Source organism: Mustela nigripes, chromosome 5, assembly GCF_022355385.1.
Source record: "Mustela nigripes isolate SB6536 chromosome 5, MUSNIG.SB6536, whole genome shotgun sequence".
NCBI classification, from domain to species: Eukaryota; Metazoa; Chordata; class Mammalia; order Carnivora; family Mustelidae; genus Mustela; species Mustela nigripes.
Window position 1 is genome coordinate 38,689,913 of NC_081561.1, and position 25,642 is coordinate 38,715,554.

Below are 25,642 nucleotides of genomic sequence, written 5' to 3' on the forward strand. Positions count from 1 at the left end.
GGTTTTAAATATAATTTTTGATTTTATTATGTTACTACATTTTATATACACACACATACACACATACACATATATACACACACACTCTAGATATTTGCCTATTCGGGGTATCTTATGTAAGTGAAATTATTCTGTATTTGTTATTTTATGTATGGCTTATTTCAGTTTGTATAATGTCTTCAGGATTCATCCATGTTGTAGATGTATCAAAATTTCATTCCTTTTTAAGACTCAGTAATACTGGGTTATATGTATATTTCACATTTTGTTTATCTGTTGGTGCACATTTGGATCATTTCCAACTTTTGGCTATCGTGAATAGTGCTGCTGTGGTAACTGATGTACAAGTATGTTTGAGTCCCTGCTTTCAATTCTTCTGCATATATACTTAGAAATGGAATTGCTGGATCATATTTCAGTTTTGTGTTTAGCTTTTTGAGTTATTTTTCACAAAGGCTGTACCCTTTTATATTCCCACCAGAAATGCACATGGCTTTAAGTTTTTCCACATTCTTGGCAAACACTTAATTTTCTGTTGTTTTGATAATAACCAACCTTATGGTTGTGAAGTGATATATCATTGTGGCTTTGATTTGCATTTCCCTAGTAATTAGTGATGTTGAGCATCTTTTCATCTGATTATTGACCATTTGTATATTTTCTTTATAGAAATGTTCATTCATGTCCTTTGCTCATTTTTAGAATATTTATATTTTATTGTCATGTTTTACGAGTTTTTTTTTTAAATAATCTGAATATTAACTTCTTATCATATATATGATTTGCAAAGATTTTCTCCCAGTCTTGGGTTGCCTTTTCACTACATTAATAGTGTCCTTGATACACTAAAGTTTTTAATCTTGATGAAGTACAATTTATCTAATGTTTTTGTTTTACCGATCCTTCAGTATGCTATCCAAAAAACAATTGCCATGTCCAGTGCCAGGAAGATGTTCCCCCTTTATATCCCTAAAAGTTTAATAGTTTCCACTCTTAGGTTTAGGTCTTTTTATATATTGAATTAACTTTTGTATATGGTTAAGGGTAAGGGTCCAGTTTCATTCTTTTTCATTTGGATGACCCTTACCCAGCACCATTTGTTGAAAGGACTGGCCTTCTCCCATTGAATGGTCTTGGCACCATTATCAAACATCACTGGATCATATAGGGGAGAGTTCATTTCTGGGGTCGCTTCCATTGGTTATATATCTGCCTTTATGCAGGTACCAAGCTGTTTTGATTACTGTAGATTTGTAGTTTGTTTTTTTTTTTTTAATTAACATATAATATATTATTTGTTTCAGGGGTACACGTCTGTGATTTATCAGTCTTACACAGTTCACAGCACTCACCATAGCACACACCTTCCCCAGTGTCCATCACCCAGCCACCCCATCCCTCCTACCCACCTCCAGCCCAGGAACCCTCAGTTTGTTTCCTGAGATTAAGAGTCTCTTATGGTTTGTCTCCCTTTCTGGATTTGTTTTGTTTCATTTTTCCCTCCCTTCCACTATGATCCTCTGTCTTGTTTCTCAAATTCCTCAAATCCGTGAGATATGATAGTTGTCTTTCTCTGATTGACTGATTTCACTTAGCATAATACCTTCTAGTTCCATCTGTGTTGTTGCAAATGGCAAGATTTTTTTTTAAATGGCTGTGTGATATTCCATTGTACACACACACACACCACATCTTCTTTATCCATTCATCTGTTGATGGACATCTGGGCTCTTTCCATAGTTTGGCTATTGTAGACATTGCTGCTATATACATTCAGGTGCATGTGCCTCTATGAATCACTACATTTGTGTCTTTAGAGGAAATACCGAGTGGTGTGATTGCTTGAGGGTAGCTCTATTTTCAACTTTTTGAGGGACCTCCATACTGTTGCCAGAGCGACTGTACCAGCTTGCATTCCCACCAACAGTATAGGAGGATTCCTCCTTTCTCTGCATCCTCACCAACATCTGTCATTTCCCATCCTTGTTAATTTTAGCCATTCTGACTGGTGTGAGTTGGTATCTCATTGATTTTGATTTGTATTTCCCTGATGCCGAGTGATGTTGAACATCTTTTCATGTGTCTGTTGGCTATTTGGATGTCTTCTTTGCAGAAATGTCAGTTCCTGTCTTCTACCCAGTTCTTGATTGGATTATTTGTTCTTTGGGTTTTGCCTTTGATGAGTTCTTTACAGATTTTGGACACTAGCCCTTTATCTGATAAGTCATTTACAAATATCTTCTCCATTCTGTCTGTTGTCTTTTGATTTTGTTGACTGTTTCTTTTGCTGTGCAAAAGCCTTTGATCTTGATGAAATTCCAGTAGTTCATTTTTGCCCTTGCTTCCCTTGCCTTTGGTGATGTTTCTAAAAAGTTGCTACAGGTGAGGTCGAAGAGGTTGTTGCCTGTGTTCTCCTCAAGGATTTTGTTGGATTCCTCTCTCACAATTAGGTCTTTCATCCATTTTGAATCTTTGTGTGTATGTGTGGTATAAGGAGATGGTCTGGTTTCCTTCTTCTGAATGTGGTTGTCAAACTTTTTCAACACCCTAAATGGTGTTGAAACTGTTTTTGTTTAAAAAACAGTCTTTTTTTCCATTGGTTATTCTTTCTTGTTTTGTCAAAGATTAGTTGACCATAGAGTTGAGAGTCCATTTCTGGACTCTCCATTCTGTTCCACAGATCTGTGTGTCTGTTTTTGTGCCAGTACCACACTGTCTCAATGATTACAGCTTTGTAATAGAGCTTGAAGTCTGGAATCGTGACGCTACCAGCTTTGGTTTTCTTTTTCTACATTCCTCTGGCAATTCAGGGTCAATTGCTCTGGGTAGCACAGACATTTTGACAATATTTGTTCTTCCAATTTATGAACATGGAAAGTTTTCCCATTTCTTTGTGTCTTCCTCCATGTCTTTCATGAGTATTCTATAGTTTTCTGAGTACAGATTCTTTGCCTCTTTGGTTAGATTTATTCCTAGGTATCTTATGGTTTTGGGTGCAGTTAGAAATGGGATCGACTCCTTAATTTCTCTTTCTTCTATCTTGCTGTTGGTATATAGAAATGCAACTGATTTCTGTGCACTGATTTTATATCCTGACACTTTACTGAATTCTTGTGTGAGTTCTAGCATTTTGGGGGTGGAGACTTTTGGGTTTTCTATAAAAGTTTCATATCATCTTCAGAGAGTGATAGTTTGATGACTTCTTTGCCAATTCAGATGCCTTTAATTTCTTTTTGTTGTCTAATTGCTGAGGCTAGGACTTCTAGTACTATGTTGAGTAGCAGTGGTGCTATTAGACATTCCTGCCATATTCCTGACCTTAAAGGAAAAGCTCTCAGTATTTCCCCATTGAGAATGGTATTCACTGTGGGTTTTTCATGGATGGCTTTGATGATATTGAGGTACGTACCCTGTGTCCCTACACTTTGAAGAGTTTTGATCAGGAAAGGATGCTGTACTTTGTCAAAAGCTTTTTCAGCATCTATTGAGAGTATCATATCAGCAAGTTCTTGTTCTTTCTTTTATTAATGCATTGTATCACATAGATTGATTTGTGAATGTTGAACCAACCTTGCAGCCCTGGAATAAATCCCACTTGGTCATGTTGAATAATCCTTTTAATGTACTGTTCGATCCTACTGGCTAATATTTAGGTGAGAATTTTTGCATTCATTTCCTCAGCAATGGTGGTTTGTAATTCTCCTTTTTGATGGGGTTTTTGTCTGGTTTGGGATGAAGGTAACGCTGGACTCATAAAATGAGTTGGGAAGTTTTCCTTCCATTTCTGTTTTTTGGAACAGTTTCAGGAGAATAGGTAGTAATTCTTTAAATGTTTGGTAGAATTCCCCAGGGAAGCCATCTGGCCCTGGGCTCTTGTTTGTTAGGAGATTTTTGATGACTGCTTCAATTTCTTTAATGGTTATGGGTCTGTTCAGGTTTTCTATTTCTTCCTGGTTTGGTTTTGGTAGTTTATATGTCTCTAGGAATGCATCCATTTCTTCTGGATTGCCTTAATTTGCTGGCATATAGTTGTTCATAATTTGTTTTTATAATTGTTTGTGTTTCTTTAGCGTTGGTTGTAATCTCTCCTCTTTCATTCATGCTTTTATTTATTTGGGTCCTTTCTGTCTTCTTTTTGATAAGTCTGCCCAGGGGTTTATCAGTCTTATTTGTTCCAAGAACCCACTCCTACTTTCTTGATCTGTTCTACTGTTCTTTTGGTCTCTATTTCATTGATTTCTGCTCTGATCTTTATGATTTCTTTTCGCCTGCTGGGTTTAGGCTTTGTTTGCTGTTCTTTCTCCATCTCCTTTAGGTGTGGGGGTAGGTTGTATATTTGAGACCTTTCTCGTTTCTTGAGAAAGGCTTGTATAGCCATATACTTTCATCTCAAGACCACCTTTGCTGTGTCCCAAAGATTTTGAACAGTTGTATTTTGACTTTTATTTGTTTCCATGAATTATTTTCAGTTCTTCTTTAATGTTCTGATTGACTCATTTATCTTTAGTAGGATGCTCTTTAGCCTCCATGCATTTGAGTTCTTTCCATATTTCCTCTTGTGATTGAGTTCTAGCTTCAGAGCATTGTGGTCTGAAAATATGCAGGGAATGATTGTAATCTTTTGATACTGGGTGAGACCTGATTTGTGACCCAAGATGTGATCTATTCTGGAGAATGTTCCATGTGCACCAGAGAAGAAAGTGTATTCTGTTGCTTTGGGATGGAGTGTTCTGAATAGAACTGCGATGTCCATCTGGCCCAGCATGTCATTTAAGGCCTTTATTTTCTTGTTGATATTTTGCTTGCATGATCTGTCCATTTCAGTGAGGAGGGTGTTAAAGTCCCCTACTATTGTTTTTTATTGTCAATGTGTTTCTTTGGTTTTGTTATTGGTTTATATAGTTGTCTGTTCCCATGTTAGGGGCATAGATATTTAAAATGGTTAGATCTTCTTGTTGGACAGACCCTTTGAGTATGATATAGTGTCCTTCCTCATCGCTTAATTATAATCTTTAGCTTAAAATTTGATTTATCTGATATAAGGATTGCCACCCCAGCTTTTCTTTTGATGTCCATAAGCATGGTAAATTTGTTTTCTACCCCCTCACTTTAAATTTGGAGTTTCTTGTAGACTGTATATTGATGGATCTTGTTTTTGTTTTTGTTTTAATCCATACTGATACCCTGTGTCTTTTGACTGGGACATTTAGCCCATTTATATTAAGGATAGCTATTGAAAGGTAGGAATTTAGTGCCATTGTATTGCCTGTACGGTGACTTTTACTGTACCTTGTCTCTATACCTTTCTGGTCTACTATTAGGCTCTCTCTTTGCTTAGAGGACTCCTTTCAGTATTTCCTGTAGGGCTGATTTGGTGTTTGCAAATTCTTTTAATTTTTGTTTGTCCTGGAAGCTTTTTATCTCTTTTTATCTCTCCTTCTATTTTCAATGGTAACCTAGCTGAATATAGTATTCTTTGGCTGGATATTTTTCTCATTTAGTGCTTTGAATATATCATGCCAGTTCTTTCTGGCTTACCAGGTCTCTGTGGATAAGTGTGCTGCCAGTCTAATATTTGTACCATTGTATGGTACAGACTTCTTGTCCTGAGATGCTTTCAGGTTTATTCTCTTTGTCAGTAAGACTTGTAAGTTTTACTATTAGATGATGGGCTGTGGGCCTATTGTTACTGATTTTGAGAGGGATTCTCTGTGCCTCCTGGATTTTGATGCTTGTTCCCTTTGCCATTTTAGGGAAATCTCTTGTATAATTTGCTCCATTATACCTTCTGCCCCTCTTTTCTTTCTTCTTCTTCTGGAATCCCAATTTTTCTAATATTGTTTCATCTTATGGTATCACTTATCTCTCGAATTCTCTTAGATGTCCAGTTGTTGTTTGTCTTTTTCTCAGCTTCTTTGTTCTCCATCATTTGGTCTTTTATATCACTAATTCTCTCTTCTGCCTCATTTATCCTAGCAGTTAGAGCCTCCATTTTTTAGTTCACCTCATTAATAGCCTTTTTTATTTCAGTTTGGTTATATTTTCTTTAATTTCTCCTGAAATGGATTCGTTAGTATCTTCTCTGCTTTTTTTCAAGGCCAGCCGATATCTTTATAATCGTCATTCTGAACTCTAGTTCTGACACCTTACTAATGTCCGTATTGATTAGGTTCCTGGGAGTCGGTACTGCTTCTTTTCTTTTGAGGTGAGTTTTTCCATTTTGTCATTTTGTCCAGAGAAGAGTAGATTAATGAGAGAAAAAAATGCTAAAAAGGTAACAGTGACCCCTGGAAAATATACATTTTCAGAAAGTGGTTGCTTTTCTGTTCATAGAATTGTTGCTATTCTTTTCTTCAATCTCCAGTTGAGTTTGTGGGTGTTCTGAATGGTTTTATAACTATCTAGCTGAATACCTGGGACCAGATGAAATTTAGGTCTCTTACTCCTCTTCCATTGTGCTCCTCTGTAGTAAGTTTTGAAGTAAGGAAGTATGAGGCTTATAGCTTCTTCTTCTGTAAGATTGTTTTGGCTATTTGAGGTTTTTAGAAATTCCATATGAATTTTAGGATGGGTTTTTCTATTTCTGCAAAAAAAAAAAAAAAACCACTTTTGCAAAAACACCTTTGTACTTTTCATAGGCATTGTGTTCATTCTCTAGATCACTTTCAGTGATACTGTTATTTTAACGACATTAAGGCTTTAAGTACATTAACGTGGCATGTCTTTACATTTACTTATGTCTACTTGAGTTTCTTTCAGCAGTGTTTTGTAGTATCCAGTGTATTAAGTCTTTTGTCTCTTCATTTATTAAATTTATTCTTAAGCATTTTATTATATTTGGTTCTGTTTATTTGAATCAGACCCATAATAAAGAAGTAGCAAAATTTTTATTTCTGCTTGTCCCACCAATATCCTACCCCCCCCAACACATATACAAACATAAACATAACAAAATTTCATAAGGTAAGCAAACAGTGAAAATAATTTCATCATACACAGACAGCGCATTGTTGTTTTGAAGTTGTATGGGGATATTTTAATTTTTCTTTACTGATATTTTTGTCATGTCATTTTACCCTTTGAAATTTACTGTGTATTATGTTTAAAGATGTAGCAGATTTTCTTTCTCAGAATAATACTTAAAGCATATCTGTTTTTGTTTTGGTGGTGTTGGTTTGTTTTAGGCCATACCATTTGAGTATGTCTAAAGACAAAGACTGGCACTTTCTAACTTTAAAGAAGTCTTATTAAGTATTTTATTGGAAGTATAATTGTGCATTCCAGGTTTTTGCTTGATCGCTATTGATAGGTATAGTTTAGTGTAGGTGTTTCTTAAGATCTGTTTTGGGTGGTTTAAGTTGGTAGTAATTGTGCTAAAAAAGTTCCGGTAACCTGCAGTGTCTTGTAGATTACCAGTAAATTTATGGTATGGACATTGAAGTTCATATAAGAATAAACCCACTAGTCAGCAACCTAACCCATTTTTATATTAGTACAGTCATGAAACTCAAGTATATAGAAAACCTTGGATTGGGTCTTGGAAATAAGTGAGTGAACAATACATACCTTGTTTTTTGTGTTTGTGTTGAAGAACAACCTGTTTAATATATATGGTTGATTCATTAACATTGAACTTAAGACTACCAGTAGTATAACTCATACCTGAACAAGGCTTACCTAACACATGTACTTTCTCAGTAATCATAGCCATCTTAGTCTTAGTAACACTAGATAGCACTTCATCACTGTACATGGGGGCTGTTTGAAAGACCAAAAGTACCAACACAAAAGCACAAAAATATAAAGAATGTAACACTAAATAGAGAAGGGATACTTGTTTACAGTATGTGAGCTGAAATAAAGTGTTGCCTTCTTGTGCAAGTTGGGAACTTGCATATCAGGTGACTTAGATTTTTTATTACTTTGCACATATCCCAGAAGACCACAAGTGCCGCAAGTATTAATTTTAAGTTTATAAATAAATTTTAATGAGTAGATGGGTTTGCAGATTCAGATCTGCAAATGAGAATCAACTGTACTTATAAGTAAAAACAAAACAAAAACCCCCAAATCCAGCAAGTGTTTTCTCCAGCTCTTACTGTAAAACTTTGTGTTTAAACAAAAGATGATTTGGGGAAAATTGCATGAGAGATAGAAGAGATTTGGAGGTTGAGCATAATAAGAGTGATCTGAAATTCCATAAAAGTTAAATAAACTAGTCACACACATAAAAAAAATAATAAATGTTGTATGATTCCAGTTATGTGAGGTATCTAGAGTGGTCAAATTCAGAAACTGAAGGAATGATGGCTGCCGGGAGCTGGGGAGAGAGACATGGAGAGTTATTGAATTGATGCAGAGTTTCAGTTTTGCAAGATAGAATTCTTGGGGATTGATTGCACAAACATGTGAATGTATTTAACACTACTAAACTAACCTTAAAAAAAGGTTAAGATCTAAATTTTATGTTATGTATCTTTTACCACTATTTAAAAAATAGAAACAAAAAACAAATGGCCAAAAACCAGGGAGAAATGAAGAGTCAGACTGTCTGAAAAAAAAAAAAGGGAGGAAAACACAGTTAATTTCAGAAATGAACAAAAATTATAGGGTGTCCAAAGGAGAATAGAAGCAAATAAATTTAGTAAGTGGCACTGAATAAGGGTATGTAACAACCAAGAGAAAGAAAACAAGGTGAAATAAAAAGGATCAAAAAGCGTTGAAATGCAAGAGAAAGAGAAACTACATGTTTAATTGGTGTCCATGTAGTAGCAAAACAAAACAAATTAGTGGAGCTAATATTTAAAGCCATATTTCAAAAACCCACTTAAAAATAGACATACATAGATCTCCATATTGAAATAGCCACCTTGAACCTGGGAAAATTTTATGTGCATTTTTCTAGTAACACTGACTTTAAAATTAACGAAGAGCCCTCAAGATTTCCAAGTAAAAAAATCAACTGACTTTACAAGGGCAACATAGTTAGAATCAGACTCCTCAAAAAACATGATAAAGCAAGGCAAGAATGAAACTTAAAAAAAAGTTTCAGTGAAAAAGTATGAAGCCAGAAGTTTATATATAGTCAAACTATCTTCTAGAAAAACAGTTTTTAAACATTTAAAACTCAGAGAATTCTGTACTCATGTGCTCTTGAGAAAGCCACTAATTGCCAAGTTCTAACCAACCAAAGAAGTGAGAGGAAAAACATCAGCAAAAGAAATAAAGGTGAATATTTAATATTGCAGATCTGTGAAGAAAAGATGTAGGCAAGGATGAGACTGTATAAACATTATTATGATTAAACAAAGCATTCAATTAAGAAAGGAAAAAGAGAAATAGGATTTCTTATAGATTATTGTGTGGGGAGTTAGGTGGAAATTGGATACATAAAAACTAAACAACTCTATACCAAAGGGCTAAATAAGAAAATTGAAGTACACCTAAACAAAAGTATAAATCTTCTTGACAAAAAGGAACTAAAAAAGTGAAGAACACACATTAAGTAAGAAACAAGAAATATACACACAGTTCTCAGACAGTAAGACTGTTGAGATTAATGTTTCAGGCATATCAATAAATATGAATGGAACTAACTCACTATTAAAAGAAAAATTTTAATTTTCCTCAGAAAGCAAGATAGAACTATATGCCGTTTAAAGGAGACACCTAAAACAGATTGACAAAGGCTAAAAATGTGTATTGAAAGATATGTGAGGCTTGTGGAAATAGTAAGAAAACATATAGTGATCTTGGTGTCAGATAAAGTAGAATTTCAAGCTTAAAGACGTTAAATCCAACAAAAGATATGTGGTAGTCAGAATCCCTTCTTCTCTCCCCAGTGAGTTCCATTCACTAATCCGTGGAATCCTTAGAATGTTACATGAAGTGGCGAAGGGGACTGTGCAGATGCATTTATGGTTACAGACTTCACTGAGGTTATCCTGGATTATCTGAGTGAGCCCAGTCTAATAACATGAGCTTTAAAAATCATAGAACTTTTTTTTTGCTAGAGTTAGAGAGATAGTTAAAAATGTGTGAAAGATTTGACTTGCCATTACTAATTTGAAAATGAAGGGGGGGCAGTGTGAAACGGAATTCCAGCAGCTTAAGGAATTGGGAGGCTCCCCATTGATAGCCAGCAAAGACTACTGGCCTTGTCACCTCAAGGAACTGAATTCTGTGAACAATCTCAAAGAGCATGAAGTGATTCTTCCCCAGAGTCTGTAGAAAGGAATACAGCTCTGTTGACAACTTGGTATTATGCGACCTTAAGCAAAGAACCAGCAGTACTGTGCTGTGCATGTATTTCTGACCTACAGAATAATAAGTAGTTGCTGTTTTAAGCCACTAAATTTGTAGTAGTTTGTCAGTGTAGCAATAGAAAACTAATATACCTGTTAATATGAAAATTCACAAGTTGCAAGGAAGATAAAATAGTTACGTTCCAAAGAACACAGTAGCCAATCTTACAAAGCAAGAAGTATGAGAGATCAAGGAGACATAGATTGAAATATGTTAACAGTATGAGAATAACATAACACCATACTCGGGAAGATATTTGAGGTGCACAAAATTGAGTAAGATTATAGAAGACCTAAATTTAATCAATAAGGTGTATCATAACTTTTGAACTTCACATCCCAATAACAGCAACTGTACCTTCTCTCCAAGTGCACATGGAATATTCACTAAATTGATCATATATTGTGTCATGAAGAAGCTGTCAGTGAATTCTACAGAGTAGATGTATTACAAACAACTCTTCCCTGATTGCAGTGCAGCATTAAAACTAGAAATTACAACAAAATCAATAAGCTAAGGCACTTTTCACTTGGAAATTAACCTTATATTCAGCAACTCTTGGGTGAAAGGAAAGGAGAAAAACAAATTGCAAAATTTCAAAAATGAATGATGGAAACATCATATTAGAATCTATGGGATACATTTGAAACAGTGTTTAGGAAATAGTGATCAGGAAATTCAAAGCCATAAACACACTTATTCATAAAAATAAAAGGATAAAAACATCCACACTAAATTCCAAGCACAAAAGGTGAGCAAAGTAAACCAAAAGAAAACACAAAGAAAAAAACCCAACATAAAAGCAGAAAATAATCAGAGAGGAAAAGCAGATCAGTTAATATAATTTCTATGTGTATGTTTTAATTAATAATAAAACATTATTAATTTAATAAATAGATAAAACACTAACTGCATTGAAAGAAGACAGGGCTGATTGGAGAAATGGTACTGAGACAGGTGCTAGGAAAATCTATAAGCCCACACCTGCTTTTGTCAGAAGGAGAGGATGTTCTGAGGAGTAGCTGGGGTATGATAAAAGGAACTAGCTTAAAGGGGCTCCCACTTCCTAACTCTGGGACCATTTAAATATCAAAATATATGAGTATATTGATATTTATTAAATGAGTAAATGGAGAAAGGGAAGCTCTTCCCTGCTATGGAATCCTAATAAATGTAGAATGAGTAGCAGAAAATCAGTATTTGGTAAACACCACATACTGCTTCTTGGAAGAGACATAAATGAATACTAAAATTAGAAGGTGAGAGTTTGGAGAAAATAGGATATTCCCATAATCTCAGACTATATCTCTACAAGACTTACTAATTTTACAAAGAGGACAGTAGTCGTTTTACAGTGGAGAAATATGACGAGAACTATCTTAACCATGTGATCCAAGTTAAACTCATCAGTAATGAGGCAATAGGTATGATTGTTCTTCTGTCATTTTTGCTAAAAATACATGACTGAATTAAGTGTGAGGAAATAGGCAACCCACGCTGAAGGACAACACAGCTAACTGCCTTCTACTCCTCAAAATCTAAAGGTCATGAAAATAAAAGCTTTTTAGGAACTGGTCCAAATTAAAGGATGCTAAACAGAAATGCTAAACAAAAGCAATGTATAATGCTGAATTTATTTTGATCCAGGAAAAAAAAAAGCAGCTTTTTTTTTGTGGAACAATTGACATTTGAATAAGGTCTATAGATTAGATAATAGCATTCTATCAGTATTATTTCTTGATTTTGACAATTGAAATATGATAATGTGAAAGAATTTGCTTTTAGAGAATAGGTATTAAAGTATATTTCTGCAACTCATTCTCAAAAATAATAGTTCAGCCAGATAGATGGAGAATGATAAAGCAAAGTAAATGTTATGATTTTTTGAATCTGGTTGGAAGGTATATCGAAATTCTTTGTGCAATTTTTGCAGTTTTCTCCATATATCTGAAATTATACTAAAATAAAGCATTAAAGTCTTAACTCTTACTAGATTTCCCCTACTTCCTTACCCCCAGTTTTTGGCATTATCCTTACCACTTCCATTTGAAAGTCTCTTCCATCAGAATAGTATTGAACTGAAGAAATTGCTTCTAATATAAGGAAAATTGTAACCATGACCAAGTATCATAAGCTGGTACTACATTGACAAATCACCATGAGGATCTTTGCAATAGTAATAATTTTCTTTTTAAAAATTTATTTATTTATTTATTTATTTATATTATGTTAGTCACCATACAGTACATACTAGTTTTTAATGTGTTCCAGGATTCATTGTTTACATGTAACACCCAGTGTTCCATGCAATATGTTGCAAATATTTTATTTGTAATATAATAATTTATAGCCAGAGCTGAATATTACTGATTTTATAACTTTTAAAATAATTTTGTAGAACATTTGCAACCTATAAAACTTCTTAGAACTATAACTTACAAACTATATTAAATTTGATAGTGGAAATTGTATGTTCTTACCTTCTACCCATGAGGAAAGTCTTGAAGACTAATTGATTTGGTCTCTAGAGTTAGGGGACTGAGACCCATGGCCACTGGCTATGTAATACTTAACATATAATGTCAGATGGTGCTATGTAATACTTGACGTATGATGTCCAATAGCCTCTGGAGAGAAGAAAGTTCAGTTTGGGTTAAAATTTCAATCCAGTTCTCCATTCCAAAATTCTCTTTTCAAACTTTTAACCTGGGTTTACTTGGTATCTTTTTAATGTAGTCATCTAACATTCTAAATGACTTTTTTAAGGCACAGCTTCTCAATTTTAATGTAAGTATTCCTCAGGAATCTTGTTAAAATACAGGTTGTGATGTAGTCCACCTGAATTAGGCCCCAAAAGTATGTATTTCCAACAAGTCCCAGGTGATACTGATTCTACTGGTCCATGACCACTCTTCAGTTAACAAGATTCTAAGCAATTTTAAAGAAGGAATGCTTCTCTTTCCTAACCTCATTCTTATTAAAGAGTTAGAAAACTACAATTTTTTTTTAAAACATTCTTGATACCAGCTATTGCTTTTGGCAAAAAAGGAAAAAGTACATGGTATTTTACTTAAGGTAACATCAATAATAAAATACAATAGAAATTACTTTAATTTTATCCTTTAACTTTTGTTTGAATTTCTAGATGTGTGGCACCTTTCTTCTGTTTTTGATCATATTCCTGGATATACAAAAGTTATTTATGGATATGGGAAATTAACCTATGAAATCTGATAAGAGGTGTGTCTTAAATAAAAAAAAAGAAAAACAGCTCACCTATATTATTTCTTTTATATTGCTTGGAAGTTTTGTTTCACATTGTCAGATGATACCAAATTCTAGGATAAGAAATTTATTTTAAGCTAATAAGCATCTTAAAATAATTTGAAGAGAATGATAAGTTTATTTTTGCTAAAACAATAGCTTATTCATGCTCCTTTATAATACCATACAGGGTTCAGTTTAAATCAGACTTTCCCCATCTCAGCATCTTTGACATTTGCGGCCCAATAGTGCTTTGTTGGAGAGGCTGAGTACTGTCCTGTGCATTGTAGGGTGTTTAATAGCATTCCTTAGCCTCATTCTTATCTGCTTATTGTAACCTTCCCTCCCCCTAAATCATGACAGGCTTTCTGTAAACATTGTCAAATGTCCTTTGAAGGGGGATTTGTCCAGTTTAGAACTACTGATTTAAATGAAAAGAACACAGGGTTTTTAAAACTTAATGTTAAAGGGGAAGGGAAGAGATTTGGGGGAATGGTAATGCTTTCATGACATAGAGGAACTTAAATTTTCTTTGCAGGTAATGGAGAATTTTCTAGCCAGTTGATCCATCATTGGTTTAGGTAATACCGTATGTAAAGTTAGTAGCATTAACAGTATTTTTACTCTGACAAAAGTAATGTCTTACTTGGTATTCTTCATAGATTATAACATTTTACCTTTTTACTGTGCTTTAACAAAAATAACATGATTTTTATCTGATTAATACACAGGAAAAAATTGGTTTCTTTTCTATATATTTATGTTTCTAAAACAACATTTTTTAAGAGGTCAGTTTTTCCCAACTTGATCTGTAAATTTAGTACAATTCCAATGAAAACCCCAGCAAGGTATTTTGTGGATATTGACAAATTGATTCTAAAATAGATGGGGAGGAAAAAAGACCCAGAATAGCCTGCACAATACTTAAGGACAAAGTCAGAGGACTGATACCATTCAACTTCAAGACTTCCTATAAAGCTACAGTAATCAAGACAGCATAGTATTGGTGGAAGAAGAGACGTATAGACCAGTGCAACAGAATAGAGAGCCCAGAAATAGACCCATGCTGTAGTCAACTGATCTTTGATAAAGAAGCAAAGACAATTCATTAAGAAAGGATAGTCTTTTCAACAAGTGGTGCTGAAAAAATTTGGCATTTATTAAAAAAAAAAAGTGAATCAAGACATAGACCTTATACCTTTCACAAAACTTAACTCAAAGTGAATTATGGACCCAATATATTAAAAAAAAAAACTATAAAACTTATAGGAAGTAATGTAGAAGAAAATCTAGCTTACCTTAGTTTTTGAATACGTCACTAAAGCCTGATCCATGAAGGAAAAACTTGATAACTTTACTTCACTAAAATTAAAAACTTCTGCTCTGTGAAGGACACTGTTAAGAGAATAAAAAGGTCACAGACTGAGAGAAAATATTTGCAGAATGCATATCTGATAAAGGGCCTCAATCCAAAATATACAAAATACTCCTAAAACTCAATGATAAGAAATTACCCAATTTTTTAAAAAAGGGTGAGCCTGGTGGTGGGTATTAAGTAGGGCACATATTTTATGTTATGTTATTTTATGTTTTGTTAATTAAGGGGGAGCACTGGGTGGGCTGCATAAACAGTGAATCTTGTAACACTGAAAAAAATATATAATTTTTAAAAACTGGGCCCAAGTTGACACACCCATCCCGAAAGAAGATATGCAAATGGAAAATAAGCATATAAAAAGATACTTAACATCATATACTTTAAGGAATTGCAGATTAAACCAGTGAAAAATTTCACACTAAAAAATTATCTGACAAAACCAAATGCTGGCAAAGATGTAGAACAACAGGAACTCATTTGTTGCTAATGGGAATGCAAAGTTGTACTGCCATCTTGGAACACAGTTTGGCAGTTTTTTTTTTTTTTTTTAAGACATTTATTTGAGAGAGAGCATGCAAGCAGGAAGGGCAGAAGGAGAGGGAGAATCCCAGGTGGACTTGGGGGTGATCACAAATTGTGATGCAGGGCTCTATCCCACAGCCCTAAGATCACAACCCAATCTGAAATCAAGAGTTAGTCACTTAACTGACTGCACCACCAGACACCACTGGCAGTTTCTTATAAAACTAAATAAACTTGGTCTTTTCATACAATCCAGCAGATATGCTCCTAGGTGTTTATCCAGCTGTGTTGAAAAGTTATGTCTGCACAAAAATCTGAGCATGAATGTTTGTAGTTGCTTTATTCATAATTACCAAAACTTTGAAGCAACCAAGATATCCTTCATGGTAAATGGACAAATTATGGTACTTTCATACAATGGAATATTACTCAGTAAAGAAGAAGAAATGACCCATCAAACCACACAAAAGAATGAAGGAACATATATATTCCTTCATTCTATTCTACTATGCATATATATATAAGGAGGCAGTGTATGAACACTACATAATTTATGATTCTAGCTCTGTTCTGGAAAAGGCAAAACTGTAAAGACAGAGAAAAGATCACTGGTTGTCAGGGGTTAAAGTGAGGTAAAATAAGATGGATAGGTGAAACAGGAGATTTTAAGCCAGTGAAGCTATTTGGTGTGATACTGTAATGGTAGATACAGGAGGTTATGCATTTGGCAAACCCCATAGAACTTTATAACATAAAAATTGTTTTTTTTTTCAAAAATTGAATTTTAATGTAAACTATGAACTTTAGTTAATGTGTCAGTATTATGAGTTGTAACAAATATACCACACGAATGCAGAATGTTAATAGGAAAAACTATATGGGAGAGGTTTATAAGAACTTCAGTACTGTTACCTCAATTTTTCTGTAAACTCAAAAATGTTATAAAAGTCTATTAAGTGTTTAAGAATCACTTTTTGTTTGTTGGCACCTTTGGTTCTAATAAACACATGTAAAAATAACTAGTGTCCATCAATAGGAGATTGGCTTAATGAACTATTTACCTCCATACTTGGAAGTATTGTATCTATAGCCATTAAAATCAAGTTATATGTGTTTTATATAAAATGAAATCATTTCTTAAAGGCTTAAAGTAGTCTACAGGATGTGTGTTGTATTTTAATTGAAACTAATGTTCAGGTTGCAGATAATGTGTGTGGTAGATACTCTTTTGAAACACACACACTCCTCAGCATATACCTTTTGGGCAGGATTTGTAAGAATTTTTTTTTAGGATTTGTAAGAATTAATGGTAGTTACCACTGAGAAGTGGAACTGAAGACTTAGGGGTTAGTAATGAGGCTTATTCAATTTTTTAAAATTCTAGCCAACCTTTGTACCTAATTTTAAATGCAAGTTTTTTTAAGGGTGTCTTTCTTTTCTGTCCCCTTTTAGTAATAGACCTTTTCCCAACTTCTCATGTTTCTTATCTCCATTAAATCTTCTTTGTTTTATTCAGGCTAGCCTTATTGTTCCATATGTGTGGGAGGGTTTTTGTATATTTTCATTTCAGACAATACACTGCTAGCATACAGAATACAGTTAATTTTTGTATGTTGATCTTTTATCTTGCGGTCTTGTTGAATTAATTTATTTGTTCCGATCGTTTTATTGTAATATTCTTAGGATTTTATGTCTATAAAATGTCATCTGCAGAGGTATATATATATATATATAGAGAGAGAGAGAGAGAGAGAGAGAGAGGGGTCTCTCTCTCTCTCTATATATATATATATGGCAAGAAGTGGCAAGATTTATCATCCTTGGGGCACCTGGCTTGCGAAGTCAGTTAAGCTGTCAAGTCATGATCCCAGGGTCCTAGGATCAAGCTCCAAGTTGGGCTCCCTGTTCAGTGTGGAGCCTGCTTCTCCCTCTCCTCCCCGCTTGTGCTTTCTGTCTCTATTTCTCTCTCTCTCTCTCTAAGTAAATAAAATCCTTAAAAAAAAAAAAAGAGTGAACATCCTTGCTTTTTCCTTGCTTTTAATGGAAAAGCTTTTAGTGTGTCACCATTAAATATACTGTTAGCTGTATAAGTTTTGTAGATACACTTAACAGATTGAGGACTATCCCATGTATTTCTAATTTATTGTGCCTTTTTTTTTTTAAATGAAAGTGTGTTGCATTTGGTCGAGTGCTTTTTCTGTGCCTGTTGAGATCATGTGGTTTCTGACCTTTTTTCTGTTAAAACATTGTATTAGATTGATTGATTTATGTTAAATCAACCTGCATTCCTTGGATATATTGCACATGTTTATGTACATAATTCTTTTTACATGTTGCCCAATTTGGTTTGCTAATATTTTGTTCAGGACTCTAGCATTTTATAAGGAAAAATAGTCTATAGTTTTCATTTTTTTGTGATTGTATTTGACTGGTTTTAGTATCAGAGTAATAGTGGTATCATAGATTGAGCTAGGAAGTCATCCTTCCTTTTCTTCCTTTCTTTTTTGGAAAAGTTTGTAAAAGATTGATATTAATTCTTAACCTTTAGTAAAATTCACTAGTGAAGTCATCTTTTTGGTTAGTTTATTTTTTGCCTGTTACTTACCAGTTCTTATGGCCATAATGTTATTGGTTGCCTGTAGTTTTTTGACAGACACTCCTGAGAAGGGGTTTTTGTATTGTGTGAGCTTCAGTTCTTGTCAAAGAGATGGTCTTGCAAGTGGGATCTTGCATGGAATTAACCAGCAGGTCAAATAATAACAATACTCTGGCAATGAGACTTTGGAAGAGCTCCATCCTCTTTCTGTTTCCTCAGGTGGCTGCTAGGCTTCTGGCTTTTACCGACTATCTTTCAAGGTTACCATTCTCTAGAGAGAAGTGTTTGGGACTACAACAAGTTAAAATGCCATAATGCTCTGTGTTCTTACTGAGAATCAGTCATTTTTCTTGGTAAATGTCCTTGGGTTGTTGCATGGCTTTGGTATTTCCCTAGTGTTGAAAAAGTTGATTCTGAGAATTTATGCCAGTTTCTTCGTTGCTTTTAGAGAGGAGAGGATTTTCAGATGTTCTTACCCTCTCTTTACTGATGTCACCTCTATAGCTTAATCTTTATTTCAAAATTGACATTATAGCTAAGAGTGGAATATTTAGGTCAGTTCAAGGGGGTCATCACTGACTTGATTCTGGAAGTGCTAATTTAGGGTCTCATTTAAATGTATGTTGTTTTCTTGGTTTTTGTAAAAGTTATATTTTTTACATTTATTCTGTTTTCTATTGAATAGCTATGATTAAACAATGTAACTGTTGGCCATTCATCCCAACAGATTGGGAAAATAGTCCAGGATTTTTTTTTTCCTTTTTTTTTTTCTTCCCCCCAAATGGACATCAAGGAAAGGGAATTTTAACTTCTGCTATTTCTGTGTTATGTCTTTGTACTACTAATTGGCATCTGGCAGTTATATGCCCTCATGCTACAAACTATTTCTTATTAGCAATCTATTAGGAAATAATATATTTCAGTTGTAGATCCTCAGTGTAATTATATTGTCTTCTGGTTCACCTAGGTATCAAATAAAGGTGCTCAAATCTAGTAGAAAAGACTGTGTAGGCTCTTTTATACCTTCTACTAATGAACTTTTGTTACTATAAAGGGGTCATTTCAAACTTCTTTAGCAATGAGACCTTTTTTTAAGATTTAGTTATTTCTTTTAGAGAGAGGGAGAGCATGTGACCACAAGTAGGGGGAGGGGCTGAGGGGGGAAAGAGAGTGATAATCAGATTCCATGCTGAGCAGGGAGCCTGTTGTGGGGCTCAAGCCCATTACCCAGAGGTCATGACTTAGCCAAAGTGAAAAGCTAGCTGTTCAACAGCCAGCTACCCAGAAACACCAGCAGTGATACCTTTTTTAAATAAATGAATTCTCACATGAAATTCCAGTATGTCAAATGCATACAAGTGGTGTTTTCTATTTCCGGTAATGACTGTATCATTTTTGGCTCTCACCAGTTTTCTTTCCAGGTGGTTCCAGAGGCACTCTTTCAGAACTGAAGAATATTCTAGAACACAGTCTAAAATTTATTCCAAAATTCATCTTTATATGTGGGGAGGCTGATGTGTTACTATTTTGTTTCATTTATCCTGGCAGAATTCTAAAGTATACTTTAGCAGTTATGTTGAATAAGATGAAAATCACCCTCACGTTCATGATCTTATCCATTTATTTTTATCAATTCCTATCAATTCCAATTCTTTCTCCAAAAGAGAAGCCAAAAACACTTAATTGTGCTTAACCAGAATCTTCTTTTTTTTTCTGATTTTGTGGATTCTTCAGCCTTCTTGTTGCTAGAACTTAGAGAAGATGTCAGGTAAAAAAAAGAGCCAAGGTTATTACTAACATAGATTGCAGCCTTTTTATTCCTTAGAGACCCAGTTTCAAAAATTTTTCACTTGCTTTTTACTATCTCTTATGTAAAGTTCGTATGGTAGAAGGAAATGTATTCTACCAATTACAATGCTTAATACATTTCTTCCCAGAAATATTATTAAGGTGACAGTATCTTCATTGCTGTTAATACTTTCTATTTCAGGAATAGTAGCAGTTATATAGACTTTTCTGGGCCGTGGTATAAGATATAGATAGATAGATAGATATAGATACATATAGATAGATATACACACACATACAAACACACACAAAACATGTTGACAAAAACTGTAAATTATATGCTTGTGTGTGCATGTATATATATGTGTGTGTATATACCTCTGTGTGTGTGTGTGTGTGTGTGTGTGTGTGTGTTTATATAAAAATTCCATGGGAAATGTTCCAAGTTCCCTTTTTTAATAAGAGGTTTATATAACTCGGGCGCCTGGGTGGCTCAGTGGGTTAAGCCGCTGCCTTCGGCTCAGGTCATGATCTCAGGGTCCTGGGATCGAGTCCCGCATCGGGCTCTCTGCTTGGCAGGGAGCCTGCTTCCTCCTCTCTCTGCCTGCCTCTCTGCCTACTTGTGATCTCTCTCTGTCAAATAAATAAATAAAATCTTTAAAAAAAAAAGAGGTTTATATAACTTGATGAGTTTCATGGGTTTGGTTTTTTATGTATGTATGTATATAAGTCTTAATTTAGTTGTCAGTTATCTTTGAAGTTTATATTTCATTGTAACTGAATATAAACCTTTTATATGGCCTAGCAGAGTCTCATTTGTTTACTTACTAATTAAGACTTTTAAATACTTTGTCTCTTTTGTGTATGTGTTTTCAAACAGTCTCGTAATGAAAATTTAGATGACAAATATCTAAGATTATATACTAAATTAAAATAGACATTAGATCATTGTCATATGCTTGCAACTCATATTGAGCAAAATGGTTTTGTGCTTTTAATATCAATTTCTAGAACTATATTTTAATGAATTTTTTTTTATTTTTAGATCATTTGGGGAATATTTTTCATCTTAGTTGCATTGCTGTTTATAATTTCTCTCTTCCTGTCAAAGTAAGTGTAGTACACATATTTTCCAAAGCACATATCCTGTGATGATGTACATTTTCCATACTTGATTCCATTAGTAGCCTATTCATCTTTAGCTGTTTTACTTGAAGTTTTCTACAGCATTAACTCAAAGAATGACTAAAAAGATGCAATAATAGTGTTTCTTTGTTCTATTTCAGCTGAGCAGTATCTGTAAGATATTTAAGTGAGGTTTAATATGTTACCTGTGGTTTTCTTTGACTCTGTTGAATCTGTATGCTTAACTTATGATATTTTTTCTAAGTTAATTGAAAATATGCCAGTATAACATGTAAATTCACTATCATTTTTGTTGTTTTAGTTTGGATAAAGCCCTTCATTCAGCTGGAATAGATTCTGGTTTTATAATTTTTGGAGCTAACTTGAGTAATCCACTGAATATGCTTTTGCCTGTACTACAAACAGTGAGTAAACAACAACAACAAAAAAAACCATTTTATTCTTCAGCCAACATTGTCATTCTGTCAAATTACTATATTAACAAACTAGTAATACTTGGCAATATAGGCTGTGCCCTCTGCTGATTTGGCTCTTCATTCATGTGTAATTTCCACATTGATATATTACTTTAAAGATTATATTGATACATTGCTGAACTCTTACACATAATTTGATATGGGATATAACACCTAATGAACTTTTCCAATGCCTATTTTTAATTTTTAATGGAGTCTTTTATTCCATATATAAGTATAATTTTAGTTTAATTCATTATAGGATTTTCCTTAGGATAATGAGTACTAAGCAATTTAGTAACAGTTTAGTAATTGTTTTTTGGAGGATTCTTTTCTTTTGTATTATCATAGTAGCCTGATCAAAATCAGGATTGATATTTTAAACATTTGTCAAATATGAATAATGAAGATTCAGTTAATTTTATATGACTTCTAAACCCCTGTGTATTTTGTGTATTAAATTTGTGTATTTATTTGTTTATGTATTAAATTTTATTTTTTCAGGTGTTTCCTCTTGATTATATTCTTATAACAATTATTATTATGTACTTTATTTTTACTTCAATGGCGGGAATTCGAAATATTGGCATATGGTTCTTTTGGGTTAGAGTAAGTATAACAATATTGTTTTCATAATTTTGTACATAATCTCCATTACTATGTTAACTTAGATTTATAATATAAATTTGTAAATATCTTGATATTAAAAGGAAACACTAGCTTTTTCACTTCACATTAGCATAAAGGTGCTTTTCGTCCAAGTGGTGGTTTTTAAATGGGCAGGTTTACTTCTTGCATACATTTGGCTATGCTGGAGATATTTGCAGTCGGTGAAACTAGTGGGTGCCTGATTTATTTCACTTAGCATAATCTCCTCCAGTTTCATCCACGTCAATGCAAATGGTGGTTATTCATCCTTTCTGATGGCTGAGTAGTAGTCCATTGTATATATGGACCACATCTTCTTTATCCTTTCCTCTGTTGAAGGGCATCTTGGCTCCTTCCACAGTAAAAAACAACAACAAACAACCAAAAAACTAGTGGGTGCTACTAGTGTCTAATGGATAGAAACCCTAAACATTCTGGATTGTACAGGGCAGCCATCCATAACAAAGACTTATCCAGCCCAAAATGTCAATAATGCTAAGGTTGAGAAAACCTGGTCTGGAAGTCAAATTATTTTCCTCAGTGTCTGGCTGCATGAAAACACATTGAAGTATAAATGAATACACCGTAGCTCTCAAGATTACCCTTACTCTACTAGAAGTTAAAATTGCTATATGATTGGAGAAGGATTATTTTCTTCTTACACTCATTTTGAGATAAATTAAGAATTTCAAGGGGCACCTGGGTGGCTCAATCAGTTAAGCATCTACCTTCAGCTCAGGTCATGATCTCCAGGTCCTAGGATTGAGCCCCGCATCAGGCTTCTGCTCAGGGGGGTCTGCTTCTCCTTCTCCCTCTGTTCCTTCTCCCTGCTCATGTTCTCTCTCCCTCTCTCTTTTAAATAAATACATAAATAAATCTTTAAAAAAAAATTTTTTTTCAAAATGAAGATGATTTGACTAGAGATTACTTCCACCTGGGAGTAAAAGAAAAACCAGTTAACTAATAAAAGCTGAACTAATAAAAGATTTCCCATGAAAATTTTAAAAAATCTAGCATTGCTTTTTAGTTCAAAAATGTCAAGTCCAACATCACTGTATTGTTCTTGGCTTCTTCCTCATGACTGTAATATGGCTGCTGCAGCTTCATTTATTTTGTTCATGCTCCATTAAAAAAACACTTTCCCAGAAGTCCCCAGCAGACTTCTTTCCTTTCAGTGTTTAATATTTTATCACTGTTAGTTATGACTAGATGTAAGGGAAACTGGGAAGTGTCAATTTTTAGGTGTTCTTATTGTCATCCCATCCAGAACTGAAGTTCTTCTACTCTCTGTTCTACTAACATCTTTTAATAAAGGGTGGTGATTTCTTAGTTGCTAAAATAAAAATGTGCTCTTGCCATTGAAATGAAGCAAGTCCCTTGGCTTATTGTATTTGTTATCATGTTTTAGTTTTCCTTTATTGTAAATATATATGAAAATGTTTGTAGTCAGATTGATATAAATTGTGATAAACTAGAACTTATACAGAGTATAATAGGAGGATGTCATGAGTATTTCATAGAAATGAGTATTTATAAATGTATGACATGTCTGTTCTTGTGCAGTAATATGTAAAACCACAAATATATTAGTAATACAAATAGTTTAAACTCCTTCCTCTAATCTTCAGATAGCATTAGTGATAGTTCATAATTCTTCTTAGCTCTATAAACTTCTAATAGATGCTATTACATAATAAGTTTAGAAGATTTGCCTGGAAACAAACCAGGTGAATACTCTATATATTCTCTAGGTCTTGAGTTTTTCATGGATCATTTATAGAATCCTTTGAATATAGATGCTTTGCTGTGATTTTTAAATAAGCATGAATGTAAAACTAAAAGCTTTGCAGAGAAAAAATTGTCAATCTCATAATCATTTGAAATGATTAAGAATTTTTAATATTTATTTAAGAAAAAGAAATGGTTGGTTGAGCTGTATTCATTACCTCTAACACAAAAGCAGAACTTAGTGCCTTACAAATAAAGCGTATTGCTGAAATACTGTTACTGTCTTTTTTTCTTTCTAGCTATATAAAATTAGAAGAGGTCGAACCAGGCCCCAGGCCCTCTTATTTCTTTGCATGATACTTCTGCTTATTGTCCTTCACACTAGCTACATGATTTATAGTCTTGCTCCCCAATATGTCATGTATGGAAGCCAAAATTACTTAATAGAGGTAAGTACAAAATGTTTAACTTCATTATTTTGATATTTTAAAGAGAGTGGTATTTAAAACCAAATTTTAATGTGTGAAGGTTGGCATAAGATAATAGCTCATCAGATCAAGTTGAATATCACTAAAATGGGTTTTTCACTCCCATTTTTGAGCATATTTATATTTGTTTTATTCAGGGTTTTTGTTTTAATAACTGCACTGAATTTTATTATTATAGTTCCTTAAATGGATCCCATGATGTTAAGCTACTTAACTTTATCGCAGCACTTTATTAAAACTCATAGTATTTTCTCTAAAATACTGTTTTAAGTAGTTTTATTAATATGGCTCCCCAAAAGTTTTGATGAGCAAAGTATGTCTGGTCACCAGTACTGTGAATCCCACAGGAGATTCTTTAAAAAATATTTTATTTGTAGTGTTACAAAGGAAAGCAGTGACATACATACAAGAGAAACCCCTTACAGCAGTCAGTGAGTGGGTTTTTCAGCAGAAACTTTATCCGCCAGAAGGGAGCAGCATGATAAATTCCAAGTGCCGAAAGGAAAAAATCTATAGCCAAGAATACTCTATCCAGGAAGGCTTTCATTTAGGATACAAGGAGAAAGAGATTATTTCCCAGAAAAACAAATGTTAGAAGCAAAACCAGCTACGTCTTTGTCATACACAATGCCATCAGCCTGTGGGTCCCACATTCACAGTCCAGCCGCCCTCCTGCCTGAGTCAGCATGCACAGCCTGCCCCCTGATCAATGCCAAGTCAGCATACCTTCACTTCACATTGCCAAGCACTCAAACTGGCACTCTTCCCCTCAAATTTCAGCCCCTGTGCTCAAGTCTGTGCACAAAAGGTGGCATAATTATAACAGCAGAACGAAGCATCCCAAAACAGTGGTACTGCTTATGTGAAATGTATAATGGATAAAAGGAGTGTGCTAGGCTGAGAACATCTCCAACAAGCATATCAAAGAACAATACACATGGTATGATTCTGGTTAGTAAAAGAAACCAACCTGGGAAAAATAAAACAAGATGAAATCAGAGAGGGAGACAAACCATAAGAGACTCTCAAGCATAGGAAACAAACGGTTGCTGGAAGGGGGTGGGGGGTGAAGGGTTGGGATATCTGAGTAATGGACATTAAGGAGGGCACATGATATAATGAGCACTGGGTGTTGTATGCAAGTGATGAACCACTGAATTCTACCTCTGAAATTAATAATATACTATATGTTAATTGAATGTAAATTAAAAAGAACCCCCCCCCCAATTTTTATTTGTGGGTATCTGAGCTTTCTTTCAACATGATATACTCTATGTTAATTTTTCAGAAACCAGCTGTGGCTCCTGATTGTAACTGGACAGCT

At 34.1% G+C, this 25,642-nt stretch overlaps 1 protein-coding gene across 2 annotated transcripts in view; it reads left to right on the top strand.

Annotated features, from left to right (window-relative positions):
• Positions 1-25,642, top strand: part of LMBRD1 (LMBR1 domain containing 1) — a 134,373-nt gene that overhangs the window by 77,740 nt on the left and 30,991 nt on the right. For both annotated transcript variants that reach the window (XM_059400176.1, XM_059400177.1), the window contains 4 exons: positions 20,899-20,963; positions 21,301-21,403; positions 21,959-22,063; positions 24,130-24,279. In XM_059400176.1, the coding sequence (XP_059256159.1) occupies positions 20,899-20,963; positions 21,301-21,403; positions 21,959-22,063; positions 24,130-24,279 (423 nt within the window). The remainder of the gene's footprint in view (positions 1-20,898; positions 20,964-21,300; positions 21,404-21,958; positions 22,064-24,129; positions 24,280-25,642) is intronic.